Source organism: Rhinichthys klamathensis, unplaced genomic scaffold, assembly GCF_029890125.1.
Source record: "Rhinichthys klamathensis goyatoka isolate OS25496 unplaced genomic scaffold, OSU_Roscu_1.1 h1tg000018l_1, whole genome shotgun sequence".
NCBI classification, from domain to species: domain Eukaryota; kingdom Metazoa; phylum Chordata; class Actinopteri; order Cypriniformes; family Leuciscidae; genus Rhinichthys; species Rhinichthys klamathensis.
Window position 1 is genome coordinate 4582218 of NW_026606569.1, and position 19102 is coordinate 4601319.

Sequence of the window (19102 nt, forward strand, 5' to 3'; positions counted from 1 at the left end):
GTAAGTGCATTAACAAATCTATTCTAAACCCTGTAAAAGTAAGCTCCCTGCTGCACTGCAATTTTCATGTTTTCTTTAAATTCATTTAAACTTGTTAAATGTGCAGTGGGAAATGTGATTGTCTGGGTGCATGCACTGACAACAGGGTAGCAGATTCTGTGGTTTGGCATACGTTCCATGCATGTATGGTCAAATAGAACTGTGATTTTAAAAGCTTGTCTCTCTGAAAGGAGCAGATGTCTATGTGCTTGACCAGACAGCCACTGCATTACTTTTGACACAGAAAGTGCCTCCTCATCCTCAGAATCTCCATCTAGGGCAGTAAACATACATGCATATATTTAAAGTATCTAAAAATAGACATTGCCTTAACACTCGAGTTACAACAAATTTACCTTCAAGTTCCATTAAAAAATCTTGGAAGTTATTCAAGATTTGCATTTCTTTGCTGTGCTTTAGAGTGCCACTCTCACTCATTTGTGGGTCAAGATGTGACGCAATGTAATCAGAGTCCACCTGGAAAAACATTCCAGAAAATAAAAAAAACAAATATCATCTAAAGAAAATGCCATATTCAAAAATAGGAGTTCAAAAGAGTTTCTCTAACACAGTGGTTCTCAATTCTTGTTCTGGGGACCCACTGCTCTGCATATTTTGTATGTCTCTTATCTGAGATAAACTGTTTAGTTCATGGAGCTGTCTTATAACAAGCTGATGACCTGAATCTAGTGCTTAAAAAAAAAAAAAAGACAAAATGTGCAGGGCTGCGATTCCCCAAAGCATTGTAACCCTAAGTTGATCAACTTAGGATAACAATGGTCTCAGGACTTCAGTTGAGAACCACTGCTCTAATGATTTTTACAAATATATGCACCTTACCTGATCATTGCCACCTTCAAAAACAAAGAGGCCACGGCACACTTCTTTGTTCTTCTCCATGATGTCCACTAGACGGTAAAGTTGAAGGCCCTCACGGAGCGGCTGAAGCATTGGAGTTCTTCGAGCAGCGGCATGCATTGCAATTGCCCTTTATAGAACAGAAACAAACATTGTTTTACAATCTAATAATTATTACTTGCATTGTTTGTAAAAAAAGATTTAAAGGGATAGTTCATCCAAAAATGAAAATGTGATGTTTACCTGCTTGCCCCCAGGGCATCAGATATAGGTGACTTTGTTTCTTCAGTAGAACACAAATGATGATTTTTAACTCAACCCGTTGCAGTGTGTCAGTCGTATAATGCATGTCAATGGGAACTTCATCTATAAGAGTAAAAAACATGCACAAACAAATTAAAATTAAACCCTGCGGCTTGTGACGACACATTGATGTCCTAAGACACGAATCAATTGGTTTGTGCAAGAAACCAAAGAGTATTTATAAAAAAGCATCCTGTGTGTGAGGTCTGAAAAAAGCATCCTGTGTGAGAGCTCTTACGCATATACATCAATGAGTGCGAGGGATCATTTCCGGCATCAGAGAGTGTTCAGACCTCACAAACCAATCGCATCGTGTTTTAGGACATCAATGTGTCATCACGAGCCACAGGGTTTAATTTGGATTTATCTGTGCATGTTTGTTTTTTTACGCTAATAGATGGAGTTCCAATTGCTGTGCATTATCCGACTGACAGACTGGATCGGTTGGAGTTAAAAATCATCATGTGTACTACTCAACAAAAAAAGTCACCTATATCTTGGATGCCCTGTGGGCAAGCAGAAAAACAAAATTGAAAAAAATAATAATAAATTGAGTGAACTATCCCTTTAAGAAATGCATAAAGTGATACCTCTTTATATTCTCCTTGTTTTGGTCATTTATAGGGCCAGTGTAGCCACAGCTCGTAATTTGCTCACAGTAATTCAACAGGTCTGAAGTCTCCTCGATCTAGAAAGAATTTTAGGTTTTCTTGAAACATTCATAAAAGGTACATAGCAATAGAACAGGTGGTAATTTAACAGGTAATCATAACACCACTCCTGTAGAAATCGTGGAGCTGGACCACCTTGAGCGAGACTTACGGCAAATATTTCCCCAGCAACTCTATGTAACAAGGACAGAAAAATTAAATACAACTTCTACAGTCAGCGACTACATTTAAAACTCATGTTCAAAAGGAATTTGCTCTTAATTGGAATTGAAAAAGGAATTTATTTTCTGTTTTTACAGAATTTTCTGTTTTTATAGACTCCTTATGCAAGTCTAATCTAAACAATGTTTGATGAACTATTTTCTTAATGACTTAAATTTCTTTAATGACACTTACCGAAACAGGCCATTGTCAAGGTCATTTAGTGAGTACTTAGGCATTTTTCCTTTACCATTTTCTCCTTCAAAGAGCCGGGTCTCTATGGCACTAATCATTTCTATAGTAAAAAAAAAAAAAAGCTTAATTCAGCAACATTCCAACAACAAACAATCTATCTGAGCAGAACAAATTAATTACATTGTAAAGGTTTTGTGGTCAAGGCTATCAGATGCAAAAATCCTCACCTGTCAGGAATTCTTTACGGAGAGCGCCTGTGTCGACTCCAGCCTCTCCCATGAATGTCACCTTTAAAGTGTGGATTGGGGAGCTAAGCTTTTGTCGCTTCCACAGTGACATTCCTCTTTCTAAGAGGTTCATTCTAGACACACAGATACTTAATTCTTTGGAGGTGTCAACTTGAGCAGCAAGCCATCGCAGTACATCCTCTTCACTGTCAAATTGTGATTAAAATGGAGAGTTTGAGACAGCATTATGATATACCAGTTATGTTTATTAAAGTACATTATTAAGTAAGAATACTGTTGATACTTTTCTTAAGTAATATACCATGACATTTCTTCTTTTTGTGACTCCATTATATCAGGGCTTAGAAGGCCAACTGGACTAAAGAGAAAATGCATGTACAAGTGAAAATTTAAACCATAATCGTTAAACAAAAAACAAAAAAAATTACTTTAGTGTATAAATAACTAATTTGCACAAAATGTCAGCTGCCATGTAAACATAATTTCAAAATGCAATGTTTAGAATCATGCCACATAATGCACCACAAAATTACATTGTTGATTTTGTTCATAGTAATTACCATTACCTATCTAAATCGCCACAAAAACTTGCATGGAGCTCCAATTCCTTCGCAGGAAAACTTTGCTGACAAACAGGACACTTTGCCTCTGGTGACTAAAAAGCAAGTAATGATGTAAAATACACATTATAAGAAGTCAGAATAATGTCAGTCCAAGCAACAAGGTAAATTACCTCTTCTTCAGTAACAGGAGGTAATTCAGGTGAATCAGGAGGTAGATCAGTCAGCTAGAAATAGACAAACCATTTTACATACATTAACACCACACATTAATCTTAAAGAATAATCATGAAGTTTATTAAAAATCTTACCTCTGGTTCTGAGTCAGAAAGCGTCTCATATTCAGCAGTGTTGCATTCCTTTACGTGCAGAGCAAGAATCTGTAGTGGCATAGATTTGAAGCATTTCTTACATTCTGCTTTAGGCATTTGAGAGAACTCCGGGGCATCAGATGGTAGAGGTGACAGGTCAAACTCATCTTGTAATGGAACAATGTACAACATTGTTTTCCCCCCTACAGTTGCACTTCTAATTGTGCTCCCACAGTAGCCTTCAGACTCCGGAGGAACTAGATTTAACCGCCTTCTACCCTGTCCACCTGGATAAATAAATATTATGAAATTGAAATGCCATCCAATTCCATTAAAACTGTATATGATGTAATTGTAAGTTTAAAACACAAAAACACAGTCAGTGCCAATCTATTGAAATGCGCAAAAATAAATGAAATGACATTCACAAAACTATCGGCACTGTGCAATAATGTAAAACTAGTTCCTGTTGTGTTAGTTTACAGATCACACCAGTTGCTTTGTAAAGAAGCCAGCCTCCAGATGCAGAGTTCATTTTTGGGTATGCATCACTGAACAAGCTAGAGACCTAAAATCCACATTTAACTCAAGATTAGAAAATAATTCTAACAAAGGTTTTTAGTCGTTGATAAAAAAGGAAGGCATAGCTGTTTAATAAAGGAATGGTGTGTAAATATACATCACCTCTGAATGTTTCAAGTCATCAGGCATGGTAAGATTCGGTTTTCCCAAGCCAGCTTGCAAAAGCTGCACCTCATCAGCTGGTGACGGGGCCATGTCTGTATTTTTGTTTAACAGAAAAACTGAAAACACAAAGGGTTTCCATATTTTGTTGCACTTTGCTGGTCTACTACAGCTGGGTAGCCGTCTTTTCGAACCACGCTTAAAAAATCCAGGGAAAGACCTTTGAAAATAAAATTAGTATTGCATTATTTTTTGTTACATTAATGTGTTTATTCGGGAACACAAAGAACCTCAAAATGGCCCCTGACTACTACCACTGCTCTAATTATAAGTGCTCAAATGTATTGTAAATACATGCTAAATACAATGTGGCTGTTTTGTCCATTGTCGTGACTGCAAAACTGAAACCTGGCCATATCTTGGTCCACTGTATGACTCTGCCCCGACTGCTGCTGACCCTGCCTTGTGCTGGTATTCCCGAGCGACTGGTTAAGGACTTCAATGATGTTTTGAACAGCTGCAGATGATGCAGCATCTGCACCAAGATTTCTGTCTTGCTGTAGAATAAAGACCAGTTTGATATATGCATTGTCTACATTGACAAGTCCTTGAATATAATAACTGTGCAAAAGAGCAAACAATCAAGCTACAAACATCATGATATGACATCAGTGCATTGCAAACTTGTGAATGACAATAATAACCCGCAACGAACTGTTGCACACTGTAACATTACATGAATAAAACTTGTATCAATGTTATTGGTTACTTCAGTGACACAAACTTACTACAAGCTGCCTTGAAGAGCAAGCTGAGGAGGAAGATGATGCCGCTCCGTGTCTCTCCTGAGAGCTCATCCTCACAGACTGAGACGAAGGAAGCCGACGGTCTCATATAATATTAAATTATATAATTGTAGGTCAAGTATTATTTACATATATTGTTAGTAATAGAACAAAGCACGAAGTATTGCGTAACTGAATGTCTAACCGCGAGAGCTTTCCAATGTGCGCGCCACTGAGTGACGTCTGTACTTCCGGGTCAGAGAGCGCCTGTCCATCAAAAGCTCACTATCCAATCAGAGTAGATCACTGTTAAGCCCACCCCCACGAGAGATTTGTCTCAAAACATCAAACGAAAAGCTCCGAAGCGTAAGCGAAATCTGTGGCAGCAAACGAAAAACTGAGAAGCGTAAACGAAATCTGTAGCAATGTATTCAGACTCCACGATTTGCGAAAACGAATCTTTGAAAACCAATAACAAAAAATGAAGCATATTTGAAGAGCCTGTTAAATTCGTGCAACTGAGTTAATTTTTTTCATTTTAATTGTGTTTTTCTTCTTTTGTAATGGAATATTTTGATAGTTTCTGAAAAAGTTACGTTCAGTTTTATAAAGTTACGTTCAGTTTTATAAAGTTACGTTCATTATTATTGACACAAATGTAATTCCATAGTGCATCGGCTGCGCTGCAATATGGCACCAAAGAAGTGTGTTTTCGGTTGCCAAGGCAAGACAACACTGCAGAGATTCCCAAAGAATCAAGCGTTAAGGGACCAGTGGATGGAGTTTGTTTTTCCAGAACATCAACACAGTTGTGCAAGTGTTCTTGTTTGTTCCATGCATTTCGAGGATGATTTTTTTATAAACAAGGCCCAGTTTGAAGCCGGATTTGCTAATCGTTTAGTTCTCAAGGATGGAGCAGTCCCAACACTACAGGTTAACGGTCTTGCGTTGGAACTGCAGGCGGTGAGTAGAACTGCTTCAAATATCATCTGTGTGTGTCTATCGGCGTGTAACTTCAGCACAGCAAGTAGGCTAAACAACATGATAACGTATAGTTAATGTATCTATGGAGCATGTGATGTATGTTGTGTGTGTGTTTAAATACATTTGTTTAGGTGGCTACTGTAGTAGGTGTCTGTTTGTTTATTGTAAAACCAAATCATGTCTTCATAAACCACGAGTAGACACACACAAATGTTCTAAAACTCGCGCATGACATGGTGTTCTAAAAACACAGTGCTCAAGTTCAAATCATTTATAATTTTTAAAAACACTCGATCTGGTTCTGGATAAAAAAAATGTATGGCTGAATTTGATTGTTAGCCATTGTTTGTTTTAGGATGTCACAGCTTCCAGATGCTCTCAACGTAAAAGCTTTGCGCGCTCGTGATTATTTAGCTCCGCCCACACGGCACGCCTCCACCCGCTCGGCTTTTTCCGGAAAGACTCGGTACAGCCTATCTTTCTTTTATAAATATAATGAAACTAAAGACTTTTTGGAGATATGATGGATGCAATATTACTCTATAGGTACTCAAGATTAACATGAGATTGACTGAAACTGAGTGTTTCACCCCTCCTTTAATATGCAACAATAGGCCTACTATTGATCTGTCATTAGGCGCGTTTCCATTACAGATATGTGCAATTGTAGCAGTTTTACTCTGGTTGTGTTTATTTTCTGTTCAATGAAGACAACGCCGATTGAAGAGGTCTCAGGATCTTTATTCTGCAGAAATACAGGGCACAATTAATATTCTTTTTCGTGGGATACACGTCTCTCCCCCTCAGTCATAACAGCTCATAACAGCACGGAGAAAGCAGCACGCTCGTCAAATGAGCGAGAGAGAGCACACCCGACCCCGTCAGCGGCAAATGTGCTTCTCAAGATGTTAATTTAATCAACTAAGAGTTTCAAAACATACAAAACACAAATAATAAAATTAAATAAAATAAAACAATATAGTAAGCCACAAAACACAGGTCCCCCTTAAATGGCATACAAAATAATATACAAGGGAAAATATAATTTCTTCACCACTTACTTGCAGTAGTAAAATACATTAAATGGAGAAAAATGTCAAATTTTGGGTTAATCACACAAATCACAGGTTAATTGCACAATCACATCACTTTTGCATACAGACCTCACTTTTTTGTATGTATCAAACACATTTAAACCTGATATCAAACACATTTCAAACATTTCTCAACATAAAACACAAACAGTTTAACATACCTGCAGAAATACAGGGCACAATTAATATTCTTTTTCGTGGGATACACGTCTCTCCCCCTCAGTCTCATACAGCTCATAACAGCACGGAGAAAGCTAGTAAGCAAAACCAGTCTCGGTAAAACACTCAAGCAATTAACTACATTCAATTTCATGACATCACAGCTTTTCATTTCACTTAAACATTGTTTATCTCACGAAATAAGTCGATTACATAGCTTAATACACTTCAAAATGTTCTTACCAGCACGCTCGTCAAATGAGCGAGAGAGAGCACACCCGACCCCGTCAGCGGCAAATGTGCTTCTAAAGATGGCGCTGTTCGCACATCGCACGAGGTATCGTTGCGTCACCAATATGTGCCCCATATACAACAACATTCTGCATAATTGGTTCCCACTAAAACTATGTACATTTTCGGATTACAACTCAGCATACAAAATATGAAAACAAAAATAATTAAGTTTTGATGAAGTTCACAAACAATCTTAATCTATTCACAATTTTTTTAAACCAGCTACATACTCCCCGCTGAACTTCACAAAACTAGTTCAATATGGATAAGTAGCTGTTCAAAAAGCTACACACAGAATCAACAGTTGACTCTCGACACACTCGACACAGCAACGTATGCTTCCCAAACCACAGGGAAAGTGACCCAAGCAGGCTGATCAGACCAACAAAGGGAACACTTGTAAATAGGGTGCCCCAAACACCACTTCTTAAGCATCAATGTGACAGTTACTTGTTTTTTAAATTGTGAATTACGGCTCTGCCAACTCAGTAGGATGATTTAAATAGGTTCAAAGGAAAGACTCTCATACTACTCATGTGACTGTTCAATCCATTTTATGACAATAAAGACCCTGCAACTCCATTAACTGAACTGGTCATAGTCATTTTTTGGGTCATGTTCTGAATTAATCTGTTCACAGGATTCACAAGCCTGCCAAACCTGGTTCTGACTTGAGTAACCACCTGATTAGGAGGCGAACCCACGGGGTCAGAGGGCCGTATATCGTCAAATGAACCTCCCACTGGTGCTGATATCACTGTGTCACGAATCAATCCTCCATTACTTGAATGTTCAGAAACATTTATCACATCCGAAAGAATCATCCATAGTTGTTGAAAGCACAGATTGAGCAGAATCAGGATCCACTGCCACTGTAGGGAAACTCTCTGCCTTAGAGGATGTTCTGCCCAAGTCAGCATTTGGAGCCACAGCCCCTGCTACCCAACTGGCAGTTCGGTCAGCGTTGCTGTATTCAGACATGGGTGTTAGAACATTGCTCAAAGCTACTTCACTGCAGTCATCAACTGATTCAGTGCCTCCACTGAATGAGGGTTCAATCTCCTCGAACTCGATTGGCAGAAAGCTCGCTTGGAGGAGCAAGTTTCTATGAACAGTCTTTTCCTGACCAGTGTGGGTGTTGCAGATTCGGTAGGTGTGACATTGAGGATTAAAGGCAACGACTGTATATGGAATGGACTCCCACTTATCTGCCAATTTCTTGTGACCACGCTCACCCTTGTTGGCAAGCAGTACTTGATCCCCAACTTCAATACTGCGACCTTTAGTCCTCTTGTTGTACAAGTCTGCCTGGCGTCGCTGACTGGCCTCAGCATTCTTCTGAGCAAGTATCAAAGCTTATTTCAAATCATCCCTCAATCTCTTCACGTACACATCATAATCAATGAGGACGTCGTCCCTCTCCACACTGCTGAACATTACATCCACTGGGAGTCTCGGAATCCTGCCAAACATCAAATAAAAAGGTGCAAATCCAGTAGACTCATGGGCGGTGCAGTTATAAGCAAAGGTCAACGATTGCAGCATCTGCGGCCAGTGTTGCTTGGCCCTAGGTGGCAGCGCCCTGATCATACCGCCCAGAGTTCTGTTGAATCGTTCAACATGACCGTTACCCATAGGGTGATATGCGGTTGTTCTAGACTTCCTCACTCCAGCAATCTGTAGCAATTCATGAATCAGTTGGCTGCAGAAATTGGCACCTTGATCCGAATGGATCCTTTCTGGGAAGCCATATACACAGAAGTATCTGTCCCACAATAGCCGTGCAACTTGTTTCGCCGATTGGTCTTTACAAGGGAAAGCATGGGCCATCTTAGTAAAGTGATCAGTTAGGACCAGGACATCCACGCTGCGACCACTGGAATTCTCCGCAGACCAAAAATCTATGCAAACCAATTCCAGGGGGCTCGATGTTTTGATGCTCTCCAGAGGAGCTCTCCCTTCAGGTTCTGGAGTTTTGCTAACCACACAGCGTTTGCAACATTTAACATATTCACGCACATCCCGTTCCAAACTGACCCAAAAGAACCTCTGTCTCGCAAGGGATAAAGTCCTACTCTGACCTTGATGCCCAGCTTCATCGTGAATGCCCTCAAGAACCTGCTTCACCAGCGAACTTGGAACAACATATTGTAGCCTCCGTTTTTTCGTCAGGACATCCTTGGACACTCTGTAGAGTATTCCATCAAGCATTTTGAACTTCTCCCACTGTTTAAGTGTCTTTATTACCTTGTGAGTTTCCCCAGTTCTCTCACGTCTAGATGGCTTCCGTCCTCTACTCACATAGAACAAGACCCTTGACAGCGTTGAATCATCCTGCTGCTTCTCCTGTAACTCCCTCAATGAAAAAACAGGCAGGGGACTAAGACCTGGAGACCATAACTGGTGTGTATCCTGAGTGAGCCACTGGGCTGCTTGATCTCTTGTGCCTACTTCCCACTCTGTGTGAACATCAAGGATAGCTGACACCTCAACACTGGTAAGTGAACATGATTCCGAGAATGCAGAGGGACAATGTTCAACGTTACAGGTATTTGCGCTCAGCCTGAACACTTCTTGAATGGTGTTATCATGGACTTGCTCGGCCTCCTCAAGTAGCGCACTATACGGCTCTGACATCATCCTCTGACTGACACAATCATGGATGAAGGGTTGCCTACTCAAAGCATCTGCGACCACATTTCTACTGCCGGGTATGTATTGGATGCTGAAACTATAGGGGGCCAGCTTGGACACCCACCTCTGCTCGCACGCATCAAGCTTTGGCTTTGTCATGATGTATGTTAAGGGATTGTTGTCCGTCCAGACAGTAAAGTCATGTCCCTTCAACCAATGACTGAACTTGTCGCAGACGGACCACTTCAGGGCCAAAAACTCAAGACGATGAGCAGGGTATTTAGCTTGTGCACGAGTGAGAGCCTTACTGGCAAAGGCAATAGGACGTGCCTTAAATTCCCCTTCTGGTACTTGTGACAGTACAGCTCCTAATCCATCCATAGACGCATCTGTACATAGAACGAATGGTCGGCTGAAATCAGGGTGAGCTAGCACAACAGATTCTAACAGCGCTGTCTTTAGTTTTTGAAACGCCACACTCTGCTCATTTTTCCAATCACTGGGATTCAGTCTCCTAAATGATGCAGTGCCTCTCACAGTGGCCTTTTTTCCTCTGGGTGCAGCTGTCAAGGTGAACAAAGGCTTCGCTATGCTGGAGCAGTTTGGAATGAAGTTTTGATAATATAACACCATTCCCAAAAAAGACCTTATCTTTTTTTGCGAAGGTGTCACTCCATCTGGCATCATCAGGTCAGATTCAGATATGGCAGAAATGGCACTAACTTTGTCAGGATCCGTTGCCACTCCAGTGTTGTCAATGACATGCCCCAGAAATTTCACACTTCTCCTCAGAAAATGACACTTCTTCGGGGCTAACTTCAGTCCGTGTGCTCTGAGCCTAGCGAACACCAGCTCAAGCCGCTCAATGGCTGCTTCCTCACTTGGAGCGTACACAAGAAGATCGTCGAGATAGCATAACAACGTGAGGAAGTTCTGATCCCCGAAGATGTTGATCATGAGCCGCATAAAGCTGGCTGGGCTGTTACAAAGCCCTTGCGGCAGACGGTTGAATTCATACAGACCCATAGGAGTCGTGAAGGCAGTGAACTTCTTGTCTTCTTCAGACATCATAACGTTATAAAAACCAGAGGTTAAGTCCATCGCACTAAAGAAGACATTCCCTCCTAGAGCTGCTAAACAGTCTGCCTGATGAGGCAAGGGGTGGGCATCCTTAACAGTTCGGGCATTCAGCCAGCGGTAGTCCACACACACTCTAAGGTCCCCATTCTTCTTCCATACCAACACAAGTGGAGAGGCCCACTCACTATTGGACTTGCGTATGATTTCCTGTTCCTCCATGTCAGAGAGAACGCTCCTCAGCTTCTGGTACTGTGCAGGTGGAACACGGCGGTAAGGAAGTCTGAATGGACGATCGTCTGACAAACGAATATGGTGGACAAACTCATTAGCTTTTCCGCAATACAGTTTGTGTTTGGAAAATACGTCCTCATACCTCCCAATGAGCTGTACCAGCCGACTTTTCCAATAATGGGATACTTCACATGACTCAATGTCTAGATCACCAAGACCAAGTCTCTGCAGACTTTTACTTGGCCCGAAGTCAGTACAACCTCCCTCATCAATTCCTCCGATGCTCTGGCTCTGCACACTCAACATCTCATTACTGTTGCGAGTAGAATGCACACTGAGATCCTCAACAGCTATAACAGGGAAGACATCGGCAATTTTCGAGTTCCTTCTCAGTGTAATAGCCTTATCAAAGGGATTCATGATTCTGACTGGGACCCACCCATCACCAGACATAGAGGCTATGACCCTTCCCACCATGATGCCTTTCTTGTGGGTCTGTGATTTGGGTGGCTCAATCACAATAGTACTTCCCATGGAAATAGGTGTGTTCGGCGGAAGTTTGCCCCACACGAGGTGTTCTTGTCGGGGCAACAAAGTGACGGCCTGAGCCAGTTTTGCAGTGCCCACAATATCAGGAATTACACGACCCTTCCACCTGTTAATTCCTGACAGCATGTTCAGAAACTGCTCAACTTCAGGTTCTCCAGATGACTCAGGGCGATTCATGACGTTCCAATAGCTAGAGGTTTGCTTGAGTTGAGTGAGGATGAATTTAATGACATTAGTACCCAGAATCAACTGATCCCTCTGTCCCGGGACAACAAACGTGGGTACACTCACCAATGTGCCACACACATCCATCTGCAACTGATAGACCCCCTTCGGTCTGACTTGAACACCTCCACAGCCAGCAAGAAGAACGTCCATGTGCGACTGGTCAACCTGTGCACACATCCCTATTCTCAACAGTTCATGCTCTGTGTCCTCATTGATTGTGCACGCCATAGATCCACTATCCAGTAGCGCCTGAACTGGAACTTTGTCATTCAATAGTACTGAAGTATAGAACAGACTGTCTGCCTTCTCCAACTTCGTGACATTCTGAAACAAGACGATACCATCACCGGAGACAGACTTGCAACATTCATCATAAACAGAAAAATCATCGTCCACATTGAGGGTTTGATGCTTTGCACTCACATAATCCCCTCCCATACGTGAGTGAATTAGTTTCCCTGAGCGGGTGGGTCAGAAGCAGATGGACTAGCAGAGCTGACAACGTTGATGCATTGCTTCTGCTGATGCCCAATCTCCATGCATGACAAACATCTCCTTTCTCTCATACAATGTGAACGGGTGGAGTGATTCCTATCACCGCAGACTCTGCACGGGGAAAAACTGTGCCACTGAGTTGTTCTCTGCCGTGAGGCAGGAGCAGTCTGACTAGTGCGCTCCAATACCCTTTCCAACATACTCAAGACGCGTTCCAAAGTGCCTGACTCCGAAGTTGCAGGAACAGCAGTCTTCGAACAATTTACAGGGACATTAATGGGTGCGTCCGATTTCAAAGTCTCTCCCTCTGTGACAGCATTAGGGTAGGTTGATAATTTAGCTGCAGCGACTTGAACCACATTAACATTATGTGCGACTGTAGACAGCTTTTTAGACTGGACTTCCCTCTGGTGCTCGTCAATGGCTTCTTGGATTTCTGCAACTGACCATTTACTGATAGGTTTACATCGAAACATGCTAGAAAGGTTCGGCTCCGAACAGTTTCTGATGAACATCATTGCTATTTCAGAACTCATGTCTTTCATCCTTTCACCTTTTTTCTGCAAATGGCTGCCTGCTAACTCAGCAGCTGCATTCAATCTTACCCAGTAATCAACAGGGCACTCATTTACCATGAGTCGTGTCGCGTAAAAGTCAGCTAGTGGTAGACATGATCCAGGACTTTCACTGAAGTAACGCCTCAACACCTCATAGATGGTTACAGGGGAGACGGCTTCGTCAGGGCTGCTTTTGAGTCTGACCTTGACAATGCTCTTAGCTCTGCCTAGCAGGTGGCTCAGTATCTCGTCTACCTGATCTGTGTCAGAACAATCAGCTTTGCGGAGATACAATTCCATCAACTCAATCCATTCCTGAACTGTATATTTGTCTGTTCCATCTCCTCTAAACATTGGGGGCTCTTTGACATCTGGCTTGACCATTAGGGTGAGATTAGTGAGATTGCGGCTAGCGATAGAGGGTTCTGGCGCAACAGCACCTAATGGGACTGAACTGGAAGGTGTGACAGGGCTTTGGCTAGCTAACAGCCGTGTGGCGATGGAATCCCCTATTTGACTGCCTAATTCACCGATAAGATCACGTAACTGCTGTGCAACGTTATCATTAGCATCATTAGCATCACTAGGAGTAGAGGCAGTCGGCCCAACAGGATGTTCAGGTACGGTATCAGGCGATTGGGGACTGTAGACTAATACTCTTGGTTTAACAATGACAGGTTCGTCCACCCTCAACAACCCTCTACCCCTCCCAAGATATGGAGTTATCATATCATAGTCTTTCCTTACACCAGCCATAGTATCAATTTACAACAATGACAGAGAAAGAAAAAAAAAAAAAGAAAAAAAAAAACGGAACCAGTGAATGTCCAATAAGTATGATGAGGAAAAACAACAGTTCAATAAGTCAGTCTGCAAAAGCACAAAAAAAAACGTTTTCTTTTTTCCTTTTACAGTTACCAGTTCAATGGTGAAATTGATTCCACAGCTTCCGCATGCAGCATCCAGGCATCACAAACTCGTTGCACCACTCCGGCGATCGGCTGCGGCCAATCCACTTGATCCAGTAGGTCACGGCACCATTTTTATGTAGCAGTTTTACTCTGGTTGTGTTTATTTTCTGTTCAATGAAGACAACGCCGATTGAAGAGGTCTCAGGATCTTTATTCTGCAGAAATACAGGGCACAATTAATATTCTTTTTCGTGGGATACACGTCTCTCCCCCTCAGTCTCATACAGCTCATAACAGCACGGAGAAAGCAGCACGCTCGTCAAATGAGCGAGAGAGAGCACACCCGACCCCGTCAGCGGCAAATGTGCTTCTCAAGATGTTAATTTAATCAACTAAGAGTTTCAAAACATACAAAACACAAATAATAAAATTAAATAAAATAAAACAATATAGTAAGCCACAAAACACAGGTCCCCCTTAAATGGCATACAAAATAATATACAAGGGAAAATATAATTTCTTCACCACTTACTTGCAGTAGTAAAATACATTAAATGGAGAAAAATGTCAAATTTTGGGTTAATCACACAAATCACAGGTTAATTGCACAATCACATCACTTTTGCATACAGACCTCACTTTTTTGTATGTATCAAACACATTTAAACCTGATATCAAACACATTTCAAACATTTCTCAACATAAAACACAAACAGTTTAACATACCTGCAGAAATACAGGGCACAATTAATATTCTTTTTCGTGGGATACACGTCTCTCCCCCTCAGTCTCATACAGCTCATAACAGCACGGAGAAAGCTAGTAAGCAAAACCAGTCTCGGTAAAACACTCAAGCAATTAACTACATTCAATTTCATGACATCACAGCTTTTCATTTCACTTAAACATTGTTTATCTCACGAAATAAGTCGATTACATAGCTTAATACACTTCAAAATGTTCTTACCAGCACGCTCGTCAAATGAGCGAGAGAGAGCACACCCGACCCCGTCAGCGGCAAATGTGCTTCTAAAGATGGCGCTGTTCGCACATCGCACGAGGTATCGTTGCGTCACCAATATGTGCCCCATATACAACAACATTCTGCATAATTGGTTCCCACTAAAACTATGTACATTTTCGGATTACAACTCAGCATACAAAATATGAAAACAACAATAATTAAGTTTTGATGAAGTTCACAAACAATCTTAATTACATTTCACAATTTTTTTAAACCAGCTACACAATACTTTAAACCCATTTAAAGGCACACTGTGGAACTTTTGGCCACTAGTGGCGCTCGACCTGTAATTTTCCCCTAGAGGCCACAAGCGCCGCAGCACTGTCGCAAAAGTCAACAAACAGTCAACCGGTCAACCTCCCGTGTCTTTAGATTGTGTGTGCAGACAGTAGTTGACTTGTTGGTTGAAGAAAGATAATCGATTCACTATTGAACAAAATAATGATATAAATATAAGATTAATAATATAAATTAAACAAAGAAAATAAATTGAACAAAAGTACACAGAAAACATGTCTGATCAGGTAAGTCGCATAGACAAGGGTTGCCCAATCCTGCTCCTGCCGATCGTCTGTTCTGCACAGTTCATCTCCAACCCTAATCAAACACACCTGAAGCAAACAATGGACCACTTGCACTGAACTTCGTGAAGCACTTCCGTTTGGAAACAATACATATCACTTATTTCCGGTTATGTTTACTTTCAATGTACTGTGGTCAATGAGTTGAACAAACGCCAACTAAAAAAGTGTCTATAATAATATTTTATATTTTGGACTTTTTTATTGACAGAAGAAGGGATGATCTGAAGTTTACTGTGTGCAGAATTTTCAAAACTCATCGGAACATGAAGTTTAATCCAATCCAAGCCAATCTGAGAAAGCTGCGGCTGTTAAAAATACGCCATTATTTCACCACAGGGTGTCAGTGTTCGTCTAAACTAGTGACCGCGACGCTGAAGTGTGTGAGAACAGATGAATAACATCAGTACGAACCACGAACATTTATTTATTTGGATTAAATATTGTAATCATTCAGTGTCATTTTTCAATGTCAATCGTTTTACTATTGACATGTTCATGCCCAAAATGCTTAATTAATATTCAAAGAAGTTGACTGTCATTCTCCTCTACGCTGCGTGCGGTTCTGATCCATGGTTCTGATCGTAGGCACCTCGAGTATTCATACATTCAACTATTTTAAAAAGACAGGAATAAAGCACCAATGCACACAAGAAATACTTTTTATTAGTCAAATTCATTAAAAAATGTGAACTCAACAGGTATAGAATATAAGTAGGCCAAGAGAAAAATACTGTTAATGAGAAGACATAGGACTGCTGCAGGTTAGTGAATAAATATATATTTATTATTCAGAATGTAACAGTTGGAAAGAAAATATATTTATAGGAACATTTCAGCAGGCTCAAGATAATTAATACAGAGATCATTATTCATTGTTTTAATCAATTGGCATCCATAAAACGTAGTGATAATCTGCATTCTCATGTATGGATGTGCGATGAACACTCAGACCGGAAACTCCCGATATGTAATAAGTAGAACGCGGAAATAGTTGTGCAAGTAGTGGATTAACGTCTTCAGGATCTCTTTAAAATTAAAGTCAGGTGTGTTTGATCAGGGTTGGAGATGAAATCGTGTAACAAAACTGATATAACTCACAACATACTGCCGTTATTTGTAGGCTTCAGTTTGTTTGTCTTTTTACACACATACAAATATGAGCTGAAGGCAAAAAAATAACGGCAGTATGTTGTGACTTATATCACTTATAGCATCCTACTAGCTACCAGATTGATAATTCGCTACTCTACTAGCATTCCTTGATACTTGAAGTTAAATGGAGGACAAGATAGATTCCGTAACATGGCCAGACAGACAACAAATAAAAAAAAATAGAGATATTGTGCAAGCAATACATTTAACTTACTAAGTTAGTCCAAAAGCATGACGGCCAGGTCAGCATCGGTCGGGCACCCCTCCTCCTCCTTTAGCCAGCGAGCGAACGCTGGACCAATGGTGATCTTCGTCCTGGCTTTTAGTTTATCACTCTCCCTTTTTCTTTTTTTTGTGTCCTCTTACAAAATCTTTGCCTTCTTCCGAGTAGCTGTTGGTTCAGCCATGACGACAACATACAGACGGCAATTAAATGCGAGTTGAGCACTCACGTCAGAATTTGGGGAAGTGACGTATGCCGTAAAGCGGTCGAATTTTGTACTTCTTTTTGTGCTCGGGTACCTACCCGAAACCCGAAGTTACATAGTGCTAGGAAAAGCGATACAGACACCTTCAGGCTACGGCAGACATGTCATTCAACCTATTGTAAGTCGATGTACCATCTCAATGGGTTTTGGTAATATATTATAAAGGTTGAAAAGTTCCACAGTGTGCCTTTAACCCTTAATTAAAAAACGAAAAATGAACGGTTGTTGTATTTTTAAAACGCAAAGTTGAACACCAAAATTTAATTTGAACTGTACACCAAATGCTGCGCAAAAAAAAATGTTTATGACTTTTTGCCCCTTCATTAAACATTTAAAATATTCACAAATGAATATGATTTTTTCTTTCTCTCGATTTTACTGGTTTTCTAAGGCCAAATTAGAACCTGGAAATTATGTTTTTCCCGCAGTGCTGAATGAGAAGAGCCATATAACCACAGCCTACAGAAAGGTGATTTATAGGCGAGTTATAGGCTATAATAAATGTGTCTGAAAAAATAACGAGGTTTTTTAATTGTTTATTAATAAACTATTGTTTTCTAAATCAGTGTACATTTCAAGCTTTAGCCTACGGAGGCTATATTGTGTTTCAGTTCTCGCGCTTCAGTTCACGGAGATCATGAAACCGTGGCTGATGGTTTTATTTTATTTTACAAAAGCACAACGTTTTCTTGTTATTGTGAGTTTACACAAATAAAAGTAGTTGCGAATAATGTATTATTATTTTCTGTATGACCAGAAATGATAGAGTATATTAAGTTGTTTCCACTGTTGATAGGAAAATGCAAGTGTTCGCGCCCGCGCCTCCCTGCCATCCGTGCGCACTCCACACTCGCACAAACACTTGGATATGGGTCAAAATCTTGTTTATTTGGGATAATCTTAGCCCTGTATTATGTAGCCTAATAAATGTTATAATAATGATGATAATTATTATTATTATTTGCGGACCGCGTCTTCTAGGTGACTGTAAATGCGCAAAACCTGTTTCCATTGCAGTTTTGCGAAATATTCCTTTTTCGAATTGCCTGAAAAACCACCTCATGCGAGCGTAAAAGCTTGTTTACGATAAACGAGAGTTTTTGCGAAATGGCCGTGTTTCCATTGTGCGTATTTTCAATTCACTTTTTCAAGGGCATAATGGAAACGCGGCTACCATTATATGAGAACTGAACTGAGCTGGACGAAGACATCAGAATGGCTATATAGATTAATTAACTGAAATAATAACTTTCTTACAACAGAAATGAATCAACACTGAACTTACTTAAGCTGAATTATGACACTATTTTGTTCTAGATCTACAGAGATTTAATTTGTTTTTGGCGTAGTATTGTGCAGCACTTGTTACATTTTATGACCATGAGAATTGCATTAATTGTATTTTATTTCACCTATGAGCACATAACGATCTTTTGATATTTCAGAGGAAAAAACTCATTTTTTTTAAATTAATCATTTTTGTTTTTTCAGTCTCTCATATAATTGTTGTGTATGGTCTATGAAAAAAATTGTTGGTTGAGTATTACAAATTATTTTCAATTAAATCATATGTTCAAATGCTCAAGCTTTGTTTTTGTTTTTTAAGCTTTGTTCAATTTATATAGTTAATCTTTTGACTCAACAAAACAAATGGATAAAGTATAATTTTAACTTTTAAAAATCTATTAACATTTGTTAATAGTACTATATTATCTTTTGTTAATAGGACAAAACATAATTCTTATCTTTTACAGCCTACTATTTGATTTATATATATATATAT

The 19102-nt window shown here is 40.2% G+C and overlaps 1 protein-coding gene across 1 annotated transcript; it reads right to left on the reverse strand.

The window, feature by feature from the left end:
* Nucleotides 1–23: 23 nt before the first annotated feature.
* LOC130070131 (uncharacterized) lies at nt 24–4163 on the reverse strand. The gene is made up of 11 exons (XM_056234418.1): nt 4071–4163; nt 3879–3954; nt 3387–3673; nt 3249–3302; nt 3082–3170; nt 2817–2873; nt 2495–2700; nt 2268–2367; nt 880–1027; nt 396–516; nt 24–313 (listed from the first exon to the last, which is right to left on the reverse strand). The coding sequence occupies exons 1-11, from the start codon at nt 4161–4163 to the stop codon at nt 24–26; spliced, it is 1521 nt and encodes a 506-aa protein (XP_056090393.1).
* Between the last annotated feature and the right edge of the window lie 14939 nt (nt 4164–19102).

What these genes read in the sequence shown, in the direction of transcription:
- LOC130070131 (XM_056234418.1), bottom strand. Translation starts at nt 4,163, where the DNA reads ATGGCCCCGTCACCAGCTGATGAGGTGCAGCTTTTGCAAGCTGGCTTG. An exon ending in ATGACTTGAAACATTCAGAG is followed by an intron (nt 3,955 to 4,070) that starts GTGATGTATATT and finishes TGTGGATTTTAG; the next exon opens with GTCTCTAGCTTGTTCAGTGA. An exon ending in TTTTGTGGCGATTTAGATAG is followed by an intron (nt 2,874 to 3,081) that starts GTAATGGTAATT and finishes TTTTCTCTTTAG; the next exon opens with TCCAGTTGGCCTTCTAAGCC.